General features: G+C 41.9%; 1 protein-coding gene across 3 annotated transcripts; it reads right to left on the bottom strand.

Annotated features, from left to right (window-relative positions):
• Positions 1-1,317: 1,317 nt before the first annotated feature.
• Positions 1,318-21,183, bottom strand: LOC141489083 (uncharacterized). 3 transcript variants are annotated; one of them, XM_074189729.1, is made up of 5 exons: positions 21,052-21,183; positions 16,125-16,215; positions 13,357-13,483; positions 11,296-11,391; positions 1,318-8,279 (listed from the first exon to the last, which is right to left on the bottom strand). In XM_074189729.1, the coding sequence occupies exons 2-5, from the start codon at positions 16,173-16,175 to the stop codon at positions 5,446-5,448; spliced, it is 3,108 nt and encodes a 1,035-aa protein (XP_074045830.1). In that variant the 5' UTR covers positions 16,176-16,215; positions 21,052-21,183; the 3' UTR covers positions 1,318-5,445. The 3 variants fall into 3 exon arrangements, with proteins under 3 accessions (XP_074045830.1, XP_074045831.1, XP_074045832.1); XM_074189730.1 differs by lacking the exon at positions 21,052-21,183 and adding an exon at positions 20,347-20,800; XM_074189731.1 differs by lacking the exon at positions 21,052-21,183 and adding an exon at positions 14,408-14,611 and having other exon boundaries at positions 16,125-16,206.
• Between the last annotated feature and the right edge of the window lie 1,068 nt (positions 21,184-22,251).

Raw genomic sequence — 22,251 nt, 5'->3', positions numbered from 1 at the left:
CATGCCCTCATCAATGAGGGGGCTCTAGTCCATGAGCCAGGCAGAATGGAAGTAGCTCAAAGGAAACATGACATCCTTAAGTTTAGAGCAAACACCCCAGGTGTTTACATGGACTATTTGTGCCCAACCTTCAGTAGAGCATTCTGAGCTCATATTGGGCTGAGCAGCCACAGATGGACATTACCATTTGTCTCAAACAATAGTTATGTCATTTTGCATGGTTGAATAGGGAAAGATTGAAGGATTTATTGTCTAGGGAGCCAGGCCCAGTTATGCTGACCAGATCCAGTCCCAGGCTATGGCCATAGATGAGGAAAAACAACCAAGTGAGTTGGGCAGCAATGAGGACCCTGCGGGCTCCAGATACAGGGAACAAGAGTATTTGCAAGGACAGTATGGCTGGGGGCCCTTGCCACAGCTCAAGGATGGAGAAGCATCTCCTGGGTTGGATCCTCCCCAGCTCAGAAAATAACAGCCTGAAAAATGTGAACCCTGAGGCATCATCTCCCATCCCTTAGGACTGGAACCTCACTAAAATAATGAGCCAGGGGGAAAATAAAAATAAAAATGAGTATGCAAAAGAGAAAAAAACCTGACCATAGATGCTATTGAAAAGGTAGAGAATATCTGGATTCCTAATTAGAAGAAGACAGAGAAGTTACAAAGTCATTCCTGCTTCACGAACAAATGTCAAATGGGCACAATTCAAATATGGTCTCAGATACTTGATAGTTGTTATCATGTGACCTTTGACAAGTCACTTAACGCCATTGCACCACAAACAAAAAAATACCAAGACTGTGGGGAAGAGACAAAGAAATAATGAAACAAAGTCAAAAGAATGAAAAAAGGGAATGTGAAATAATCCCATTAGAAAAAGAACTCAAAGTCATTTAACCCCATTACCTTGCAAACAGCAACAACAATAATAATGATATAAGAAAAAAGCTTAATGGCAAAAACAACGTATGACAGAAACTAGATATAGACTAGCAGCTCACACTGTATACATCATAAGGTCAAAATAGGTACATAATTTACACAGGATAATATCATGAACAAATTAAGAAAGGAATAGTTTTTGTCAGATTTATGGATAAGGGAGAAATTTAGGAACAAAGAAGATACAGAGTGCCTGACAAAATGTAAAATAAATTTTGATTATATAAAATTTTAAAAGATTTTGCACAAACAAAACCAATGCAGTCAAAATTATAAGAAAAGAAAAATGGAGGAAAGTTTTGGCAACAAATATCTCTAATAAAGGCTTTATTTCTCATATAAATATATGTAAAGGACTGAGTCAAATTTATAAAAATACAAGTCATTCCCCAATTGACAAACAGTAAAGGATATGAACAGACAGTTCAATGCTATAGTCATGAAAAAATACACTGAATCATTACTGTTCAGAGAAAAGTATCTGTGGGAGGCAAAGGATTCTGGTACATTGAGTGCCCTGACGTGTATACAATGTGCAACAATGGTAACAACAATTTTAATGACCACACAGGATCTTATGGGTCTTATCTGTTTCCTGATATGCTGGCTCTAGATATACAGCTACAATAGGGAAACAACTACAATGAATGAATAACAGAACATCTCCAGAAGGAAACTGCAGTAAAAGAGAATTAACTTATTTTCTACTGCATAACAAGGTCATTTGGATTTTAAAATCAGTATGATTATGGAAGTATGATGACCTTATTATGCTTTCCCCATTTTCCGTGAGGAAAAAGAGATTTAAACAGCTAGAATAGTATCCAAGAGATTTCAGTTTGTTAAGAGACAGAAGGGATCTTATTGATCACCTAGTGCAAATCTGTCTTTTTACAAAGAGAGAAACTGAGACATGGGGGTAGGGGAGGGGAATAATTTTGTGAAATTTAAGAACAGGTGGGAACTTTTCACACTGCTCTTAACTGCTTGGTTTGTAGGCAAATTTGATAAAATAAAAATTCATACTTTGAAAAAAAAGAAAACATTAAAAACAGCAAAATGATCAACCTTGATGGACTTGCTCATTCCATCAGTGCAACAACCAGGGACAATGTTGGTCTATCTGCAATGGTGATTATCATCTGTATCCAGAGAAAGAATTGTGGACTTTGAACAAAAACCTGACTATTACCTTCAAATTAGAAAAAAAAAAAACTTATCTTATGTAATTTTGCTATCTCATACTTTATTTTTCTTCCTTAAGGATATGACTTCTCTCTCATCACATTCAACTCAGATCAATGTACATGGAAACATTGTAAAGACTAAGAGACCGCCTTCTGTAAGGGGTGGGGGGAGGGAAGCAAGAATGGGGGGGAATTGTAAAACTCAAAAATAAAATCTTTCTAAAAAAATGTTTAGGTCAAATAGTTAAAACAGTTCAAAAAGTTATTGAGGAGGGGCAGCTAGGTGGTGTAGTGGATAAAGCACCGGCCCTGAAGTCAGGAGTACTTGGGTTCAAATCCGTTCTCAGACAATATTATTACCTAGCTGTGTGGCCTTGGGCAAGTCACTTAACCCCGTTTGCCTTGCAAAAGCCTAAAAAAAAAGTTATTGAGAAGAATGCTTTAAAAAGCAGAATTGGCCAGATGGAAAAAAAGATAAGAAAGCTCTGTGAGGAAAACAAATCCTTCAAATGTACAATGGAGCTAAAGGAAGCTGGTGACTGCGAGAAATCAAGACACAAAAATTCAACACTAAAAGAATGAAAAACTGGAAGAAAATTTGAAATATCCCATTGAAAAAAACAACTGAACTGGAAAACAGATGCAGAAGAGATAATTTAAAAATCATTGGGCTACCTGAAAGTTATAATCAGGAAAAATGCCTTGACCTCATTTTTTTTTCAGGTTTTTTTTTTTTGCAAGGCAAATGAGGTGAAGTAGCTTGCCCAAGGCCAACATAGCTAGGTAATTAAGTGTCTGAGACTGGATTTGAACCCAGCTACTCCTGACTCCAGGGCTGGTGCTTTATCCACTGTGCCACCTGGCTGCCCCCTGACCTCATTTTTAAAGAATTTCTATAGGAAAATTGCCCTGATATCCTAGAAGCAGAGCATAAAATTACAATTGAGAGAATCCATGGATCTCCTACTAAAAGATCCCCCAAAAAAACCCCCAGGAATACTGTAGCCAAGTCAAGTTCCAGAACTCCCAAGTCAAAGAGAAAATATTACAAGCAGCCAGAAGGAAACAGTTCAAATATTGTGGAGCTACAGTCAGGATCACACAGGATCAGCATCCATGTTAAGGGCTTGTAGGGTTTGGAATATAATATTCTGGAAGGCAAGAGTTTGGAATGCAACCAAGAATGAACCATTGTGGAGAGCAATTTGGAACCATGTCTAAAGAGCAATAAAACTGTGCCTATCCTTTGATGCAGCAATACCACTACTGGCCTGTATTAGATATCATAAAAAAGGAAAAAAGGTCCCAAAAGTGCAAAAATATTTATTGCAATTCTTTTTGTGGTGGTAAAGAAATGGAAATTGAGGGGATGCCCATCAATTGGGGAATGGCTGAACAAATTATTATACATGAATGTGATAGAGTACTAGTGTTCTTTGAGGAATCATGAGAACTTCAGAAAAGCATGGAAAGACTGGCATGAACTGACAGTGACTGAAGTGAGCAAAACCAGAATATTGTACTCATTAATAACAACTCTTCATGATGATCAAATATGATAGTCTTAGCTCTCTCAGCAGTACAAAGACCAAAAACAATTCTAAAAGTTTTGTGATGAGGGGCAGCTAGGTGGCCCAGTGGTTGGAGCATTGACCCTGGAGTCAGGAGAATCTGATTTCAAATCTGACCTCAGACACTTAACAATTACCTAGCTGTGTGGCCTTAGACAAGTGACTTAACACCACTACCTTGCAACACCCCCCCCCAAAAAAAATGAATGCTGAAAACAATCTTTATATATAATTACCAAAAAAAGGGAAAGAAAAACAGTCAATCTGAACTACACAGGATTCAGTTTTGAATTTTATTTCCATTATTGTGTATATTGTTGGTCCTGCTTACTTTATACTGAATCAGTTGAAATAATTTTTTCCAAATTTCTCTGAATTCCTCATATTCATCCTTTTGTGTCAGGGACCCAGCTCTGGACCTTGGCCACCTATGCAATAGGAGATGCCTGGGGATACGAACCCACCCACATGGCTTCTAGGAACACCCTGGTAACAGGACTCACTCTGCCCATGAGGGAGGTACAGGGGAGGAGCTCAGGACTATAAAAGAGAGAAGGCTGGCTGCTATGTAAGCAATAAAGACCTGCTTGTTAGACTGCTACTGGGTGCTCTGTCTAGCTATTGCCCTCCGTCCCCAAGGAGGGTCTGTACGTCCAAAAACCGACCGGTCCATGACATCTGGAGACCTGGGAAAGCTATGTATCTAGGTGAAGGCTCAGGATAGGAGCCCGAGCACTTTTGTACAGGTAAGAATTATTCAATTATATTCATCTAGTACCATTTGTTTATCCAATCCCAATCAATAGGGATTGACTTTCACATAGCATTCTTGAAGTAAATACACTGAATCCATAGAATTTGAGAGTTGAAATGTACTTCAGTGATAATCCAGTCCATTCCCAAACCCAAAGAGAAACTATCCAACAAATGGTTCATCCAAATTGTGCTTGAAAACCTCCAAAGAGGAGGAACCTGCCACCTCCCTGGGCAGCCTATTATATTTCTTCAAATTGTAATGAAGCTTTTTTCTGATAAGTCTAAATTAATATCTTTGCAATATCTACACAATGCTCCTAGTTTTGTCCTATAGCACCAAACAATAAGACTAATACTTGAAAACAGAATCATGCCTGTTTTTTCTTCACAAGGGTTGTAAGCACATCCAATTTTAAGCAAATTCCCCAGGACTTGGACTCAAAGTCTTTCATCATCCTAGTTTCCCTACTCTAAATCTTAGGCACTTCTTTCAATAACCTGGTGACCAGCAAATCAGAATTCAAACTATTCAGATAATGCCAGAGGAGTGCAAAGCAGTGTTAACTATTAGCTCCTTAATTCCTAGAATCCATGTTTCACTTAAAGATTACATCAGGGTTTTTGTCTTCCACATCACACTGCTGATTCATGTTGAGTTTGTAGGCCACTAAAAGGCCAAGATAATCTGTTCAGGATTGCTATCCAACCACACCTCATCTTATATTTGTGAAACTGAATTTTGTACTCTAGCATAAGCCTTACCTTTAGCCCTACTGAATTCCACTTTACTAGAGTCATCCCAGGATTCCAGAGCTTGTGAATATCTTTCTGGATCCTAACTCTCATCTGAGGTGGCAGCTCTTCTCAATTGCAAATATGAGGAGCACCTTCTCCAAGTTACAGACATAAATGTTAAACAATGAGTCAAGAAAAGACTTGCATCCTTGCACTAGAGACAAGGCTAACACTAACATTAAAAACTAGTCTTTCTATTTATTACAAGCAAAATGCTTCACTCCAGTATGAATTCTTTGATGGGTAATAAGATAGTTCTTCTCTCTGAAGGCTTTCTTACATTCATGACAAGAAAAAGGTTTCTGTATAGTTTTAATTCTCTGGCAATTTGGGGGTATTTCCCTCTTAATAAATGTTTCCCCCTGTTCTCTATGTTCAAAGGGGTGTTCAATAGTATGAATTTTCTGATGGGCAATAAGGTTTGCCCTCCTACTGAAAGCTATACCACATTCATTACATGGAAAGGGTTTCTCTCCAGTATGACTTCTCTGATGTCTAACAAGGTTTGCCCTCCCACTGAATGCCTTTCCACATTGATTACATGCATAGGGTTTCTCCCCAGTATGAGTTCTCTCATGTCTAATGAGATTTGCTCTCCCACTGAAAGCCTTTCCACATTCATTACACATAAAGGGTTTCTCTCCAGTGTGAGTTCTCTGATGTCTATTAAGGCTTCCCTTCTCACTGAAAGCTTTCCTACAGTGACTACATTCATAGGGTTTTTCTCCAGTATGAGTTCTCTGATGGGTAATAAAGTGTCCCCTCTCACTGAAGGCTTTCCCACATTCATTACAAACAAAGGGTTTATCTCCAGTATGACTTCTCTGATGTGTAATAAGGTTCCTCCTTCGTCTAAAGGCTTTCCCACAATCATTGCATGGAAAAGGTTTCTCGCCAGTATGAGTTCTCTGATGGGTAGTAAGACTGGCCTTCTGGCTAAAAGCTTTCCCACACTCATGACATGAAAATCTTTTCTCTCCAGTATGAATTCTTTGATGTCTATTAAGGCTTCCCCGCTCACTGAAGGCTTTCCCACATTCACTACACGGAAAGGGCTTCTCTCCAGTATGACTTCTCTGATGTGTAATAAAGTATCCCTTCCCACTAAAAGCTTTTCCACACTCATTACATGTAAAGGGCTTTTCTCCAGTATGAATTCTCTGATGAGTAATAAGGTTTCCCCTCACACTAAAAGCTTTCCCACACTCAGTACAGTTAAAGGGTTTCTCTCCAGTATGAATTCTCTGATGGGTAAGAAGGCTTCCCTTTTGTCTAAAAGCTTTCCCACATGCATTACATTCAAAAGGTTTCTCTCCAGTATGAGTTCTCTGATGACTAATAAGGTTTTCCCTCCGACTAAAGTCTTTTCCACATTCATTACATTCAAAGGGTTTCTCGCCAGTATGAATTCTTTGATGTGCAATGAGGTTCCCCCTCTCACTGAAGGCCTTCCCACAGTGATTACAGTCAAAGGGTTTTTCTCCAGTATGACTCCTATGATGATAAATAAGGCTTGCCCTCTGACTACAAGCTTGTCCACATTCATTACAGGCAAAAGGTTTCTCTCCAGTATGAGTTCTCTGGTGAGTAGTGAGGTTTCCCCTCTGGCTGAAAGTTTTGCCACAGTCAATACAAGCAAACGGTTTCTCTCTAGTATGAGTTCTCCAATGACTATTAAGGTTTTCCCTCCGGTTGAAACCTTTCCCACATTCTTTACATTCAAAGGGTTTCTCTCCAGTATGAATTCTTTGATGTCTATTAAGACTTCCCCTCTCACTGAAGGCTTTCCCACATTCATTACATTCAAATGGCTTCTCTCCAGTATGAATTCTCTGATGTACAATAAAATGTCCACTCTCACTGAAGGCTTTCCCACATTCATTACATTCAAAGGGTTTCTCTCCAGTATGAATCCTCTGGTGTCTATTAAGGCGTCCCTTTTCACTGAAGCCTTTCCCACACTCATTACATGCAAATAGTTTCTCTCTAGAATGAGCTTTCTGATGACTAATAAGGTTTTCCCTGTGGTTGAAAGTCTTTGTACACTCATTATTTTCAACTAATTTCTCTCTCGTATGAATTCTCTGGTGCCTATAAAGGTTTTCCTTAAAATAAAAATCTTTCCCACAAGCTTTGTATTCAAAAGGTTTCTGTTCTGTATGAAGTCTCTTGTGGATAGTAAAATGTCCACTCTTACTGAAACCTTTTCCACACTCACTATTTTTCAAGCATTTCTCTCCAGTATGAATCCTTTCATGTTTATTATGGCACTGCCTCTTAATGAAGGTTTTCCTACAGTTGTTACATTCAAAGAGTTTCTCTCTAGTATGAATTCCCTGATGAGCAATGTATTCCTTCTTGCTGAAAGTTTTTCCAAACTCCCTGCATTTAAAAGGTTTCCCTCTAATATGAATTCTCTTATGTTCAGTCAAGATTCCCTTGTAGCAGAAGGCTTTCTCATGTTCCTTGTACTCATAATTGTCTTTATTCTGTTGGTCAATAAAATCTGACTTTCTTCCAATGGTTTTGCCACATTTATTGTGTTTATATTGCTTCTCTCTAGCATGTATTTTATGAAATTTAATCAGGTCTGAGTGGTACCTAAAGGGCTTCTTAGATCTAGTATACTTAAAAACATACTTCCCCAAGGAGAATGTATTATGAGTAATTAGAGTAAGAAAATCTTTGATGCCCTTTCCAAGTGGCTTATACTTACAGAGATTTTCCCCCATTATTTCTCTCCAAAGTTCAACAAAAACTGACCCAAAGCTAAATCTTCCAAATATCTTACTCTGAGGTCTACAACCTTTGTTAAAATTTGCTCTGGAAGTGATTATTACTTGTCTGGATTGTCTCTCTAGGTTGCCCTTTGCTTTTTCTACATTAACATCATATTTTTCAGCTTTGTCCATCTTGCAATGCCAGGTTGCACATTTCAGTAATCTCTTCTTGGATGATACTTCCATGTAAATGTTCTGTAGCAGACTTGAGTTTCTGGTATTCAATTTCATCCTGTTACTAAGGGAATCTGGAAAAAAAAAAAGAATCACTCACCCCTGATCTTTTACTCAAAGCAATAGCAATAAACCTTTTTTTTAGATAAATTCCAATTTCTGTCTCCTCTAGTGAGGACAATGAGCTATCAAACACTCAGAGAAGAACTGGTTCCATTATATAAATTTTATTTGTAAAAACACTTCTAGGATACTAATATACTTTTGTTACTTAAACCTAGGAGACATAACTCAGAGTATATATTACAGTGAATAAAGCCTGATGAATTTTTGAAACAAAGTATTATATACTGGCAAAGGAGCTATATAGTAACATATAAGAAAGAGTAAACACTATGATGAGATGGAATTTATATTAGGAATGACTTAGCAGTTCAATGTTTTAGAAAAACTATTAAGATAATTGGTCAAATTAATAACAAAAGCAATTTTTAAAAGTCATGATTCAAACAACAGGTACCAAAAAGGCTATGCACTAAAGACAACACCCATTTTCCTGAAAAAAAATCTAAAAAAACCCCCACAAGATTAAATAATCCTCTCTTTAAAGCAAACAGGATCTACCAAAACAAATATGCAGCATAATATTTATTAGAGAAACTCTAGAGACATTTCCAGGAAGACCAACAGTAAAGCAAGGAATTTCATTATCACCACTATTATTTATTAGTAGAAATGTTCATTATACCAATAAGAAAGAAAAAGAAAACGAGGGAATAAACATAGGCAAAGAAGAAGGAAAATTATTAATTTTTTAAGATATGGTAATCTCTTTAAAGATGCCTAGAGATTCAACCATAAAAACGAACTGAAACAATGTTAGTAAAATAAAAATTTATAAAATAAATCCACCTATTATGTATATAGAGAGAAATTACATTCAATATAAACAGAGAAAATATAAATCTTTGAGAGTCTAACTTCTAAGACACATAAAATCATATGAACACATTTATAAAACATTCTTTAGAGAAATAGACAAATATTTTGGACATATTAATAACTTATGTTTGGGATAGTGCTAACATTAAAAAATTGCCAATATTAAAAAAAATATTTGCCAATATCCAAAAGCTATTTGTTTAGTGCCATACCAATCAAACCACCAAGAGATTACATGATAGAACCAAAAATAAGTGATAAGCTCATATATGAAGGAATAAAAGGCCAAAAATCTTAAAGGAAACAACAAAAAAGCAGTAAGGAAATGGGTACACAAATGCCAGTAGCATATTACAAAGTAGTAATGATCAAAATTATTTGGTACATTGCTAAAAAACAAAGTTGTCAATCACTGGATCAGATTAGGTATACAACATAGAAAAACAAACACAATAATAGAATCTTCAACAGCAACTGGCACAGTAAGGTGGTAACATTAGTTTAGCAGAAATTACATTTAGATCACAACTATCATATAATTCATGATCATATGGGGAATAGACAGAAAAAATGAAAATAAAACAGATGATTTTGAGGCATAACACTAAAAAAGGATTTGCACAAACAAAATCAATGCAGTTGAAATTAGATGGGAAAGAGCCAGGGAAAGAAATCTTTGAATTAATTGATAAAAGTTATATAAAATATGAATGCATGAAATGTATGAGAACAAAAACCATCCCCCCCCCAAAAAAATGTACGGAGAATCAGAACAATTTATAAAGAAAAACAAATTTGAACAATCCCTGAGCAATGTCATGGAACAACTCAGAGGTGATGAAGGCATACACCACCTCACAAGTGGAGTATTCAGGTGCAGAAAGTCTCCAGGCCTATAACCTTAGACAAAGTCAATTGTATTTATATGGCATAAAGGTGTTTTATATGGAAAGTCATGTGGAAAGAAGAATTAAATGAATGATATCCTTCAGAAAGAAGAGACATTGTACCATGAACTAAGGAGAATAATGAGTAGGAAGAAATAGAGGAAAATTTAGTAATCAATGAGTTAAATTTAGTATAAAATTTCAAAAAGAAATAAACACGATGTAGAAGTGGGATTATATAGATCTCAATTCATTGTATGTTAGGAGATTCATATTTGCCTGATCCATGCCAATTTTAATAAACCAAATCAACCTAAAAAAATAAGACAGAAGGAAAGGTTCCAAATATAAAACTATATTCATAATGGAAATTTCTGTAGTAGTAAAGAATTCATGACAAAGAAGAAGGCAAATGTTTGGTAGAATGACACAAAAAAATCATAGCCAATGTATGTTAAGTTTAATAGAAACAAGAAAATAATTATATGTACTGACTAGAAAATAAATTAAAAAAACCAATATTTCCATAAATTGAAGGCTTTAAAATTATAATAATCAATCTTAGATCACAAGATGGGATGAGAAACATTAAATCCTTTCTTTATCTGCAAAGATGGGGGGATTATGAGTGTGGCTCATTGAACATATGATCAGATTCCAATGATGTGTTAATTTATTCAAAACATTTTTTCCTCATTAATTTTTATTCTTTGCAACAATAAATGGCTCATTAGGAGAAATGTGTACTTTTAGCATGGCCAATGATTAAATCTAACTTATTTTACTATATTTCCTTTTTTTTCCTAATGGCATGTGTGTATATACATACATACATATATACATACATATATATTTCTATTTGTGTTTGTCAAGTTCCAAATAACAAAAGATAAAATTTAAAATCCAAATTTCAAAAAAAAAGGAAAATAAAGATGATATAATTGAAAAGGTTGTCAACGAAAAGAAGTAAGAATTTTTTTAAAAAGGCATATATATATGTATCAAGAGGCATGAGGAAAATTGTTTAAATTCTTCAAGAATTTTGTAAAGGCAAATGATAATCTCTCCGAGACAGCATATCAAATTCATCCAATTAAGAAAAATTTATAAAACTGATTACTAGAGAGCAATGATTACTGTGCTACCACAATATAAAACTCAAGGTCCCACCTTGGATCCAAGTGAAGGCACCTCCATAATAGTGGGACAGAAAACAAGGCAAAGGCTTCTGACTCCCACCACCTCCCAGTAGTTCACTTACCTAGACAAGACCCTCTGGGACCTCCATCCTTGGAACTTCCAGAAACTTCTTGGTTCTTCAACAGGGAGGTCATGTCCAATCTGGAAATGGGAATCCCTGCCCATGAGAACAGAAGACATTCAGAATTTAACTCATCAAGGATTAGCAGGGTGCAGACAATGACCAGAGGGTGGTCTGAAGTAGTCTGGTCTCCCAATGGAGCAGGGGTCCGAACTCTAGATCCAATTTCTTGCCCACCCCTGCTGTCTTTCCCAGACATACTACCTGGGTGACAAGCTCCATGGGCTCTTCATCCAAAGGTACTTTGCAGCCTAGACAACAGCTCTTCTTCCTGCAACTGGTCTTTCCTCCTCAGAGTGTTCCCAGATCCTTCCCAGATAGCTCTCCACCAGAATAATGGGTCCCTCAAGGAGAAGACCCAGAGGGACTTTATTGTCCTCAGCCTGGACTCTGGGCTGGATCTACTCAGTCCTAAAGAACTGCACTGGAAAGCCAGTGCTGAGAATGGCTAGTCTGGACTGCATCAAGGAAAGGGCAAAGCTCTTTCAATGCCAAGCTTCCCCTGGCTTTATTCTCATTCCCACATTCTACCAGTCCTGCACTATGGGAGGGGAGCTGAGGACCCCCATGCAAGTTTCTCAGGCAATCAGAGTGGTGAATAGAAGACAAAGAGTGGAGGGGGGGGTGGGAGGAGTGTTGGATGCTGGCTTCCTGGCAATTACTTCAACAAAACCCATCCATCTTCCAATCAGAGTGGGCATTTTCAGTGGCTCTCCCTCCTGCCTGGGCTTGGCATCTTCCCTCACTTGTCTCTTGGCTTCCTTCCTTTAGGTCACAAATAAAATCCCTCCTTCTACCACAACCCAATCCTAATCCCCCTTAATTGCAGCACCTTTTCTCTGTGGATTGTCTCAAATCTGCTCAGTCTCCTTTGTACACAGCAGTTTGCATGCTGTCCCTCCCATCTGATCCTGAGCTCCTTAAGAGCAAGGATGGTCTTGCCTTTCTTTGTAGGCCTTGCTGGTAGCAGAGTGCCTGGCCCATAGGAGGGCTTGACAGATGTTTGCTTACTGGACAGAGCAGGCTGTGTAACACGGAAGCTACCCAAAGTATGGGATCAAAAAACATCATTGAGGGGCAACTAGGTGGGAGTCAAGAGGACCTGAGTTCAAATCTAGACTCAGACACTTAATAATTGCCTAGCTGTATGACCTTTGACAAGTCACTTAACCCCAATGACTTAAAAAAAAGAAATGGTTGAAGAAATATATTAGGAAGAGGAGCTGGCAGGAGAAAGAGGAGGATGATGGCAAGAAGACTGCCCAAAAGCTCCTGGTCATCTCACCATGCAGGTCCAAGAGGAAAAAAAAGAAGGCCTGGCAGGTGAGGTGGAGCCAGAATGTGAGGTAGACCCTGGACAAACTTCAGGGAGAACCCTGGCAAGCTCCACAGGGCAGTGAGGGCAGAGAGCAATTTCACCCTGCAGCATTGGGGAACTTCCTAATCCCAGATGAGTGTGAGGGTCAGGAGGATAATCACCTCTTTGGACCCACTCTATACTAAGAGAAAGACCTTTCCAGGGTGGCCCAACCTGGGTACAGACACTGGGCATGCCCACAAAAACTGCCTCCACTCAGAAAATCACAGAGACACATAGGAGGGAAAACAGTGTTCAAAAAATAAGCATCAGGTCCCTTGGGGAGGAGGCACAATCCTTTGTGTAGACCAGGAGAGGGAGAGGGGGTCCTCAATTAGGGAGGGACAAGAACCTGGAGACAGGAGGTTGAATGTACTGTGTGTTTGAGGAAAGGTGGCCAGGCTGCGCCCCAGGATCCAGAGAAGGCAAACTCAAGTGATGTGTGGAAAGCCAGAAGGGCAGGCAGAGCCCATGCCATGAAGGGCTGTGGATGGATACTAAAGAGGGGATGGTAGGACAGTTTAATCCAGAGCATTCTCTCCAGCAACCACTAAGGGGCCAGGACACAACCAAAGAGACAGACAGTCTGGAATCTTTTGGTCATAACCCAGTCCTGCATTTCCCATGGGGAGAGCCGCACTTACCCACAGAGACCAGGTTCTCCAGGTTCTCCAGCATCACTTCCCTGTATAGAGCCCTCTGGGCAGGATTCAGGCACCTCCACTCCTTCCAGCTGAAGTCCACAGACACATCCTTGAATGTCACAGACTCCTGAACCAAACACATTCATCCTTAGCCAGGTTCCTCACTCCAGATAGCTGCAGCTCTAATTGTGTTGGACTTCAGTGATAGAAACAGTAGCTTTGTGTACATTAGGTTATTCATGTCACCCCGACAATCCTCTCCTAAGGAACCCCCCCCCCCCCAAACCAGGCCCTTTACTCCTAAAGCCCCAAACCACATCAGAAAATCTGCCTCCCTCTGACCACTGAGTGCACAATACCAACATAGGCAATCCCAGCCCAAATATTAATTCTCCTTTGGCACAACTGGGCAATACCTCTCCTTTACTGACCAACTGGTTCAGGAGGCAACATTCCAACAAAGGCTAAAACAAGCTTCGCGTTCTCAATGATACATTTAAACATTAACGGTCCTTGGTTTCTCTCAGCACACCACCTTCTTGGTTCCTTGGTGATAACTTGGAAAACTGGCATTTGGAAATCAAATACTCTTTTATAGTCAACTATTTACACAAGTGGGCCCTGGTATTTCTGCCCCTTTTATTTCACTTTCTATTGAGTTGTATTATCTAATACAAGCTATTTGCAAAATACAGCTTGCTCCTCCCTCCTACTTTCATCAAGTATGCCTCCATGGGAAAATGTTGTAGAGAGAGAAAACCAACTCCAGTATCAGTTGTTCATGAAATTTTTTTTGATGGATTTCTCTTTTAGAATAACAGGAGTGGCTAGGTGGTGCAGTGGATAGAGCACTGGCCTTGGAATCAGGAGTACCTGGGTTCAAATCCAGCATCAGACACTTAATAATTACCTAGCTGTGTGGCCTTGGGCAAGCCACTTAACCCCATTTTCCTTGCAAAAAAAAAGAAAAACTAAAAAAAAAAAGAAGTAATAACACCCCATCATCTTTGCTAAAAAACTAACTGTTCTTTATTGGAATTTGAAAATCTACTTCAAGATTCTCATCCCTGGGCAGCCTTGGGCACAGATCCTCTTTCCCATGCCTGGTCTTTTTTCAAGGTCTTCTGTTTTAGGGTCTCCTCTCTTTCTGGAGGATGTGAAAAATTGCCTTCAATGTCACCGAGGCTGTCAGAGATCTCCAGAAAAAGACTTCCAAAGCTGTAGTCTGTCCTCATTCTTGTTTCAGCCATAAACACTGTGAGGATGAATTGGTTTAATTGGGTCTCAGGGAAGTTATCTATAAATCTGCTCTTCCCATTAATACTTAATGCTATTTTAGGAAGTGATTTTTTGGTCAGTTAGGGCTGCAAGGAAACCCAGAGGCATCCGGTCTAGGGCAGACAGAAGAGGGAGCACAGGTCATGATACCCCTAAGAAGTGGTCATTAAGGTTCACACAGAAGATTCCAGTGAAGTACAATATCAATGTTTGTGAAATTCCTGTATAGAAAGGGATTCCTGACATACATCTGGGCCCTGAGAAACTCCTTAGAAATATAACTTTGGCTAGGTACCCCTGAGTCTGAAAATAACTGGACAGGACCCAAATACTTGACTCTGGGGTCACAGATATTCCATTAATTTGCAATATCGATATTTGTGTATAGTCTGACTGGATCCAGATGCTTGACCCTGGGGTCATGGATATACCATGAGTTGTCTAAAACTTTACAAAGCACCCTTGTAAGCCTAATTACCTTGCTGTATCTGTTAAACCCCGTCTGTGCCTCCCTCTGCCCCAGAGGTAGCTGGAACCATGAGGTAGTAATTTCCACCCCCCCCAAACCTGTAGGAAGTCTGTGAATTCCTGATCCCCTCCATCTCAGAAAATATGTTCTAACATTACACAAAGACCCTGACCGCCTTCTCACCCCTATCTATATGGAACCTTATGACAGGACAATATATCTAACTGCTGTCTTTGCTTCTGTATCCTGCTTGCTCTCAGTACTCCCCCTCTCCTCCAAAACACTATAAAAAGCCTATCCCCTGAACACTCGGGTACTCAATCCCTAGACAGTCCCCGGGAATAAAGATCTCCAATCTTATCAAATTCTGGTCTCCATCTCGCTCTTTGGGCACAACACCAGGAAGGGCATCACCCTACCTGGTCAGGCATGTATCTTCTGACAGCTCTCATTTTCACGAAGCCTGTTCTCATAAAACTATATGGTCACCTCTTCTGATGTCCACTCATTAGTCCTAGTGAAGCCTGCTGGGGTCAAACACAGCCAGTCTACCTCTTCCTCATGAATGTCCAATGAATACACTGGCCCAGCTCTCTATCTTTTCCAACCCAAGCTTTCCAAGCACATTCAATGAATCCTCCTCTAGCAAGAATTGAAGTCCCTTTTCCACCCTAAACAAATCTCCTTTGGACATTCTCCTGCTGGGGTTTTGGAGGAAATACAATTCCTGTAGAAGGTGGATCCACAAGGAGGTCCCCTGAGTGGGTGGCCTCTGTTTCTCCTAGGCCCATGTCCTCTATTCCTCCCTCCCAATCTCTATTCCTGTTCCTTCTTTCTTCTCTTCTATCTCTGGCACTGTCTCTTTCTTATAGTCTTTGCTTTCAATTCCCTGTGGATACAAATCTTCATCCATCAGTGGAGGAGAGGAGTTTCACTTTCACTGGCCCATTTAATGATGTTTGCTGAACTGAATAGAGGAAAGGGAAGAGCAGAGAAGGGTCAGGGAACAATTTGAACTCACCTGAAATGAGTCTTTGATGAAACCTGGAGTCATTCCCACCTGATCCTGCATCCTGCTGCTGGGGAAAGGGCAGGGTCTCTAGAAGGCTGAGCTGAAGCAGAAAGAAAGCATGAGGGGCAGAGACCAGTTTGGCTTGTGTCTTAGACAACCACCTGAGATTCACTCCCCAAGCCCTTCAGCATCATCAGTGCTGCACCCTGGCTCATCCCTCCATCCACCTGCTCTAACCATCTTACAGAATTGTCAATCACAGCTGAAGAATGACTAAGTGGACTCCCTACCCCTTCCACCTTGACACAGGCTGTCCAACCTGTGACAGGGCCTGCCAAGGAGTGCAGGTGAGCTGATACTGCTTAAGAAGAAGTAGGGAAGAGAGCAAGGGAGACAAGACCTGGGGTCAGCTGCTGATACTGTCCATCTCTGTCCTTCACAAACTCTCTCCTGAGTCATCTGTTTTCCTGCCTCCCTTCTCCCTGCCAGTCCTTTGGAAATGCTCACCTCTTATCCCAAGTACTCAGGCCAAGTCCTCCCTAGTCATGGCTTCCACACTATTCTCCCAACATGACTTCAAAATAACTTAGACCAGTCACGATGACCAGGAATTGCTGGAAGTTCTAAGATCTTTTCCTTCACATCAAGCCCTCCCTAAAGATCCAGGATAAAGGGTCAGGGAAAGAGTCTTCTCCTGGGGCACCCACATCACTTTCTCTTTCCAGTAAATAGGGACTTGGGGGCTCAAAAGCAAGATCACTTCAACTGAGGCCTTCTCTGGAGGGACACATCTTCACCTCCAACTGTCCAGTGTTAACCCTGGTGCTGCCAGCTGGGGCCCTGAGGACACTACCTGGGGCTGCTCAGCCAGAGAGGCTGGAGACAGCAGAAGAGGCCTGAATCACACTCACATATTGTAACTTGGGTTCTTTTGAGACCTCCATAGTCCTAGGCATGCAAACGAATTGCCTATGAATTTTGTTCTTTAAAGAATATTTATGGGGAAAAACCTCTTGTATGCTTTGTACTTATAGGAGTGAAAACCAGACCCGATGGGCTAATGAAATGGGCAGCAATCTCGTAGGCCATGGGCATTACTGAGGAATGTTCTGGTCATGACAACACATCATCTTCATTATCACACAGAAACACAATCTCATAGACACATAGAAACACACACACACACACACAAAATGATATGCACATTTTGTTCAGAGTGAGTAACCAGGGTAACTTTTTAAGATGACCATTTAATGAATAATTTAGTAATAATGAACATTATTTTTATTTAGCAAGCTTAAAGAAGGCAAATCATACCTAATCTTAGTTTCTTCTTAAATTTTGAAGTGAACTTTGCTTTAAAATACATACTTTAAGGGGCAGCTAGGTGGTCCAGTGGATAGAGCACCGGCCCTGGAGTCAGGAGGACCTGAGTTCAAATCTGACCTCAGACACTTAATAATTACCTAGCTGTGTGGCCCTGGGCAACCCACTTAACCCCATTGCCTTGCAAAATCAAAAACAAACAAACAAAAAAAAACCCCAAAACTAAAATACATACTTTACAAAGAAGCTTTTTTAATCAAGCACTTGCCCTTAAAATAAAATTCATAATATCCTCTTAAGCCTCATCTTGGCTAGAAAAATATACCTCTTCCCATGGCCCCACATTTCATTATCAAGGCCATCATTGGAAATCATGTCCTAGTGACCAGAGCCATATCTTTTTCTTTTTTTTTTTTTTTAGGTTTTTGCAAGGCAATGGGGTTAAGTGGCTTGTCCAAGGCCACACAGCTAGGTAATTATTAAGTGTCTGAGGCCAGATTTGAACTCAGGGACTCCTGACTCCAGGGCCGGTGCTCTATCCACTGGACCACCTAGCTGCCCCTATCTTTTTCAATCATGTTATGATTTTTACCATTTCTGTCCTTATCAATAGAGAACCTGAAAATCAAAGTAAAGAGAGGAGTCAAAGAAAAACAAAAATGTCAATGAATTTTTCTTGAATAGGCTGGAGACCACTAATAGAAAAGGCAAAGGCCTCCTGAGATTAAAAAGGAGAAAGGCAGAAATTCCACCAGAATGAACGAACTGGGCTCCCCAAGTAGAAAGCAGGGAGCAATGTCTTAGACAGAATGAGGACCCAAATCAGTAGACATCCCTTCCTATTCTAGCACCAAAATCTCACAGAAGTAGTTGAAAGGAAATGAGGAAGGAATGAGGGAAGGAAGCAAGACCTGATAGCACATGATGTAGCTGGAAGATTCCAGAGAATGGAAGCTACCCCAGCCCCAGGCAGGCTCAAGATCCCAGTGACTCCCAGAACAGAAGGGTGTAACTAAACACACCAGAACCACACCAGCCAGAACTATGCACATTCATATCCACCTGAACCTTCATACCTTCCAAGATAGAGACACACATCCAAGAACTAACCATTGCATTATGCACCTTACATGCAGACCTGGACAGCATGTTTACTCAGATCCACCAAACAACTAATAAGCATTTCTTAATGAGTCAGACAGTAAATACTGTTCAATTCCTAAGTCCTCCTATATGCGTACAAAGACAAAAGACAGGCCCTGCTCTTAAGAAGTTCAAATTCTAAGAGAGGAAACAACATGTAAATAAATACAAACAAGCTTGGAATAGGATGAACTGGAAATAATCAGAAGGAAGGGTCTAGGATGGAAAATGATTGGGAAAGTCTTCTAGAACAGGGGTGGGGAATCTTTGCCTGTTGGTCTGACATTGCCAAGACAACTACAGGTGGAACTAGAAGCTTTTTAGGAATAAATTAATTACTTGATTAAATATCATCCCCAAAGTATGTTATAAATATCCAAATGGCCCTCAATGTAAAAAGGTTCCCCACCCTTTTGTAGAATGTAGAATTTTATGTAAACATGAGGGAAATCAGGAATACCAGAAGGCAGAGAGATGAGGGGAAAAAGCCTTCCAGGAATAGAGGTGGGGGGCAATCAGTGTTGCTGATCTTCAGAATATGGATGGGTTGTAATGCAGAAGAAAACTAAAAAGTGTGAGTGGGGGGCTATGGTGGTGGTAGATTAAGTAGTGGGTGATGTGATCAGAGCTGTACTTTAGGAAAATCACTTTAGGGCTAAGTACAAGATGAACTGAAGTGAAAAGATATTTGAGACAGGAAGATCCCACCCTGCACCCCCAAACCCCACTGGCTACTGTATTAGTCAAAGTTTGAGGTTCTGTACCAGGGTGGTGGAAATACAAAGGAAGAGAAGAGGGGTGAATAGGAGAGATGCTGCAGAGGTGAAATTGAACAAGAGATGTCACAGAGGCAAAATAGACAGGTTTTGGCAACAATTTGTATTTTGGGGGTGAGGGAGTGAAGACTTTGAGGATGATAGGTTATAAATTTGAGTGCCAAAAAGATGGTAGAATTGTGGAACCTTGGCAATAATAATAAAAAAAGTTCAGAAGGAGGGAAGGTTTTATAGAAAATAAAGTCAAATTAGATACCCAGAGTTTAAGAAATCTAGCTCAACATGTCCAACAGGCAACTGGAAATGTGAGATTGGGGAAGGAGAAGAGGGCTCCAAGAAAGAACCTGTGAGATATTCAAGATTCAGAAAATGAGAAAGCAGGAAAAGAACTCAGAAAGAGTGAGTAGTGTCCCAAGGGATAAAGAGAGGATAGTCAACATAAATATAGGTAAATGAAATGAGATTTCTATGGCTCTCTGGGTTTGGGTTGGTATCATCATTTGATAATCATCAATCTAATATAAATAAAATTTTAAAGCATGAAGTATTTTACTTTATTTTTAGGTTTTTGCAAGGCCATGGGGTTAAGCGGCTTGCCCAAGGCCACACAGCTAGGTGATTACTAAGTGTCTGAGGTTGGATTTGAACTCAGGTCCTCCTGACTCCATGGTTGGTGCTCTATCCACTGGGCCACCTAGCTGCCTCCATGAAGTGTGTCTGATAGGGTAAACTATAATTTGGTCTTGGAGTTATGCCTAAGAGAGATCCTGAGATATAAAAATACAAATCTGGGGAAAAGTCCTTCCATTCCCTCCTCCCGGTCGGACCTTGTGATAAGGTGTGCCTGAGAAGGATCTGGTGCCGAAGAAGGGCGGCCCTGCCTCCCTCGTCCCTACGGGGCAGATGGCCTTCTTTATCCAAGTTCCTACCTCATTCCAACCTCCTTAAGCCCTGAAGGAGAAGGGCCTCCTCCCCTTGGGTCTCACCTGCAAGTCCCGGCCCAACCGAGGGTCACCGGGTCATCAAGGGGGGTCACTGTCTTCCACTTGGGCCAGCCCCGCTTTCCCAGGGACGGCCTTGCGGCTGGGCCCCGGCGCCTCACCCATTCCCCACCTGTGTGCTGCCAGTAATTAAAACCGGGCTTCGGGGCTCTCTGCGCAGTGTTTGCAGGGAAGCATTTCTTTGTCCTTCGCATCATCCATAATAAAGCGGGGGGACCTGAGGGGGCAGGGGAGGGGCCCCGTCCTGGAACCCCAAGGCGGCCGCCAGCTCCGCCCCCACCGGGCCCAGGAGTCATCCCGGGGGATGGCAGGGTCTGGGGTCGCTGCCACCCCCCAGCTGACAGGCGCCACGGAGCCCCAGCCCCGGCGGGCAGCACCCCCAGGCCCCTGCAGCCGCGGAGCGGGGCGCCCTCCTGGCGGAGATGGGCCTGGGGTCCGGAGAGGCACGTGGCGGGGAGGTGACGTCAGCAGGGGTGGGGGAGGGGGCCCGGGGCACCCGCGCCCACGCTCCGTTCACGTGAGAAGGCGGAGCCATCGGGTCGCGCGTGCGCAGACAGCGCCCACGGCCACGTGGTGGCCCCAGCAAGGGAAGGGCTGAGGAGGATGTGGGCAGGCGCATGCGCGGTGCCCCGCCCTCACTGCCTGGCACTGAGGAAGGGGGAGGGGAAGCAGGCGCGTGCTCGGTCTTACCTCTCCTTCCTCCCTCAGCTGTGGGCCTCCGGGCGCCGGCAGCAGGACCCTGGAGCCGAGTCGGGGCCGAGCTTCCGCTCCCCACCCGCCTCTGGCTCCCCGGAGCCGCGGCGCACTCAGAAGCGAAGGACCATTCCCATAATACCCTTCACTCAGCGATACTGCGGGCCCTCCGCAAAGCCTTCTGGGAAATAGAGTGCGGACAGCCCATGTCCCCGCCTGCGCGCCTCGAGAATCCTAGGCGGAAACTACGTCTCCCAGCAGGCACCGCGGCGCTCCTCCCCAAAGCATTGCTTCCGCTCCTTGACGAGCCTTTCACGGAGAGCGCCCCCTCCCTGAGGTCCCCGCTAAGACCCCCCACGTGCTTTCTCTGGGTCACGTGGCCTGACCAGGAAGGAGGAGAGCGGGCCCCGCCCCTCGCCCCCAGGAGCCACCCTGGGTCTCTTAGTGCAGACATTAAGACCCCAGGATCCCTTTCTTTTTTCTTTACTATATTTGGAGGGTTTTTTTTTTAACAGGAAACATTCACTTTTGCAGCATCTTGTTGCACATCGTCCCTCCTCCACTCCCCCCTTTGCTGAACAGCCTGGATTCCCGGAGAGGTCTTATGGATGCTCTCAAGATATTAGTCATGTGGTGAAAGAGGAATAAGGGAAAAGCCATGAGAAAGTTGGAGGTCGTCTGCTCTGGTCGTGCTCGGGCCCCCCAGCTCCTCCCCTGGATATGAAGGAATAAGGAAACATGACATGACGAGGGGTTTTTAAGTTTTATTTTTTATTCATTTAAGGCAATGGGGTTAAGTGACTCACCAAAGGTCACACAGCTAGGTAATTATGAAGTGTCTGAGGCTGGATTTGAACTCAGGCCCTCCCGACTCCGGGGCCGATGGGCCACCTGGCGACCCCACCATGACCTGATGTTTACAGAATCATAGAATCTGAGAACCTGCAATCCCTTCCTGTGTCAAACAGGATGAGCTGGGCCAAGACTAGCGGCTGGACATTCTGCTGATCATCAGGAATACAAATGGAAAACCCATCACCTCAAAGGACTCGGGCACAGGCTGACTGGGGAGATAAGGGCAGAGCTGCGCTGCCAGCCCCCAGCCTTGGCACTTCAGGCTCCGCCCCCTTCACTCTGCATCAGTCCATGGAGGGCTTTCTAGGCTTTTCTGGAGTTCCCTGGCTCAGAATTTCTTTT

Source organism: Macrotis lagotis, chromosome 5, assembly GCF_037893015.1.
Source record: "Macrotis lagotis isolate mMagLag1 chromosome 5, bilby.v1.9.chrom.fasta, whole genome shotgun sequence".
Taxonomy (NCBI): domain Eukaryota; kingdom Metazoa; phylum Chordata; class Mammalia; order Peramelemorphia; family Peramelidae; genus Macrotis; species Macrotis lagotis.
This window is presented reverse-complemented; position numbering and strand designations above follow the sequence as displayed.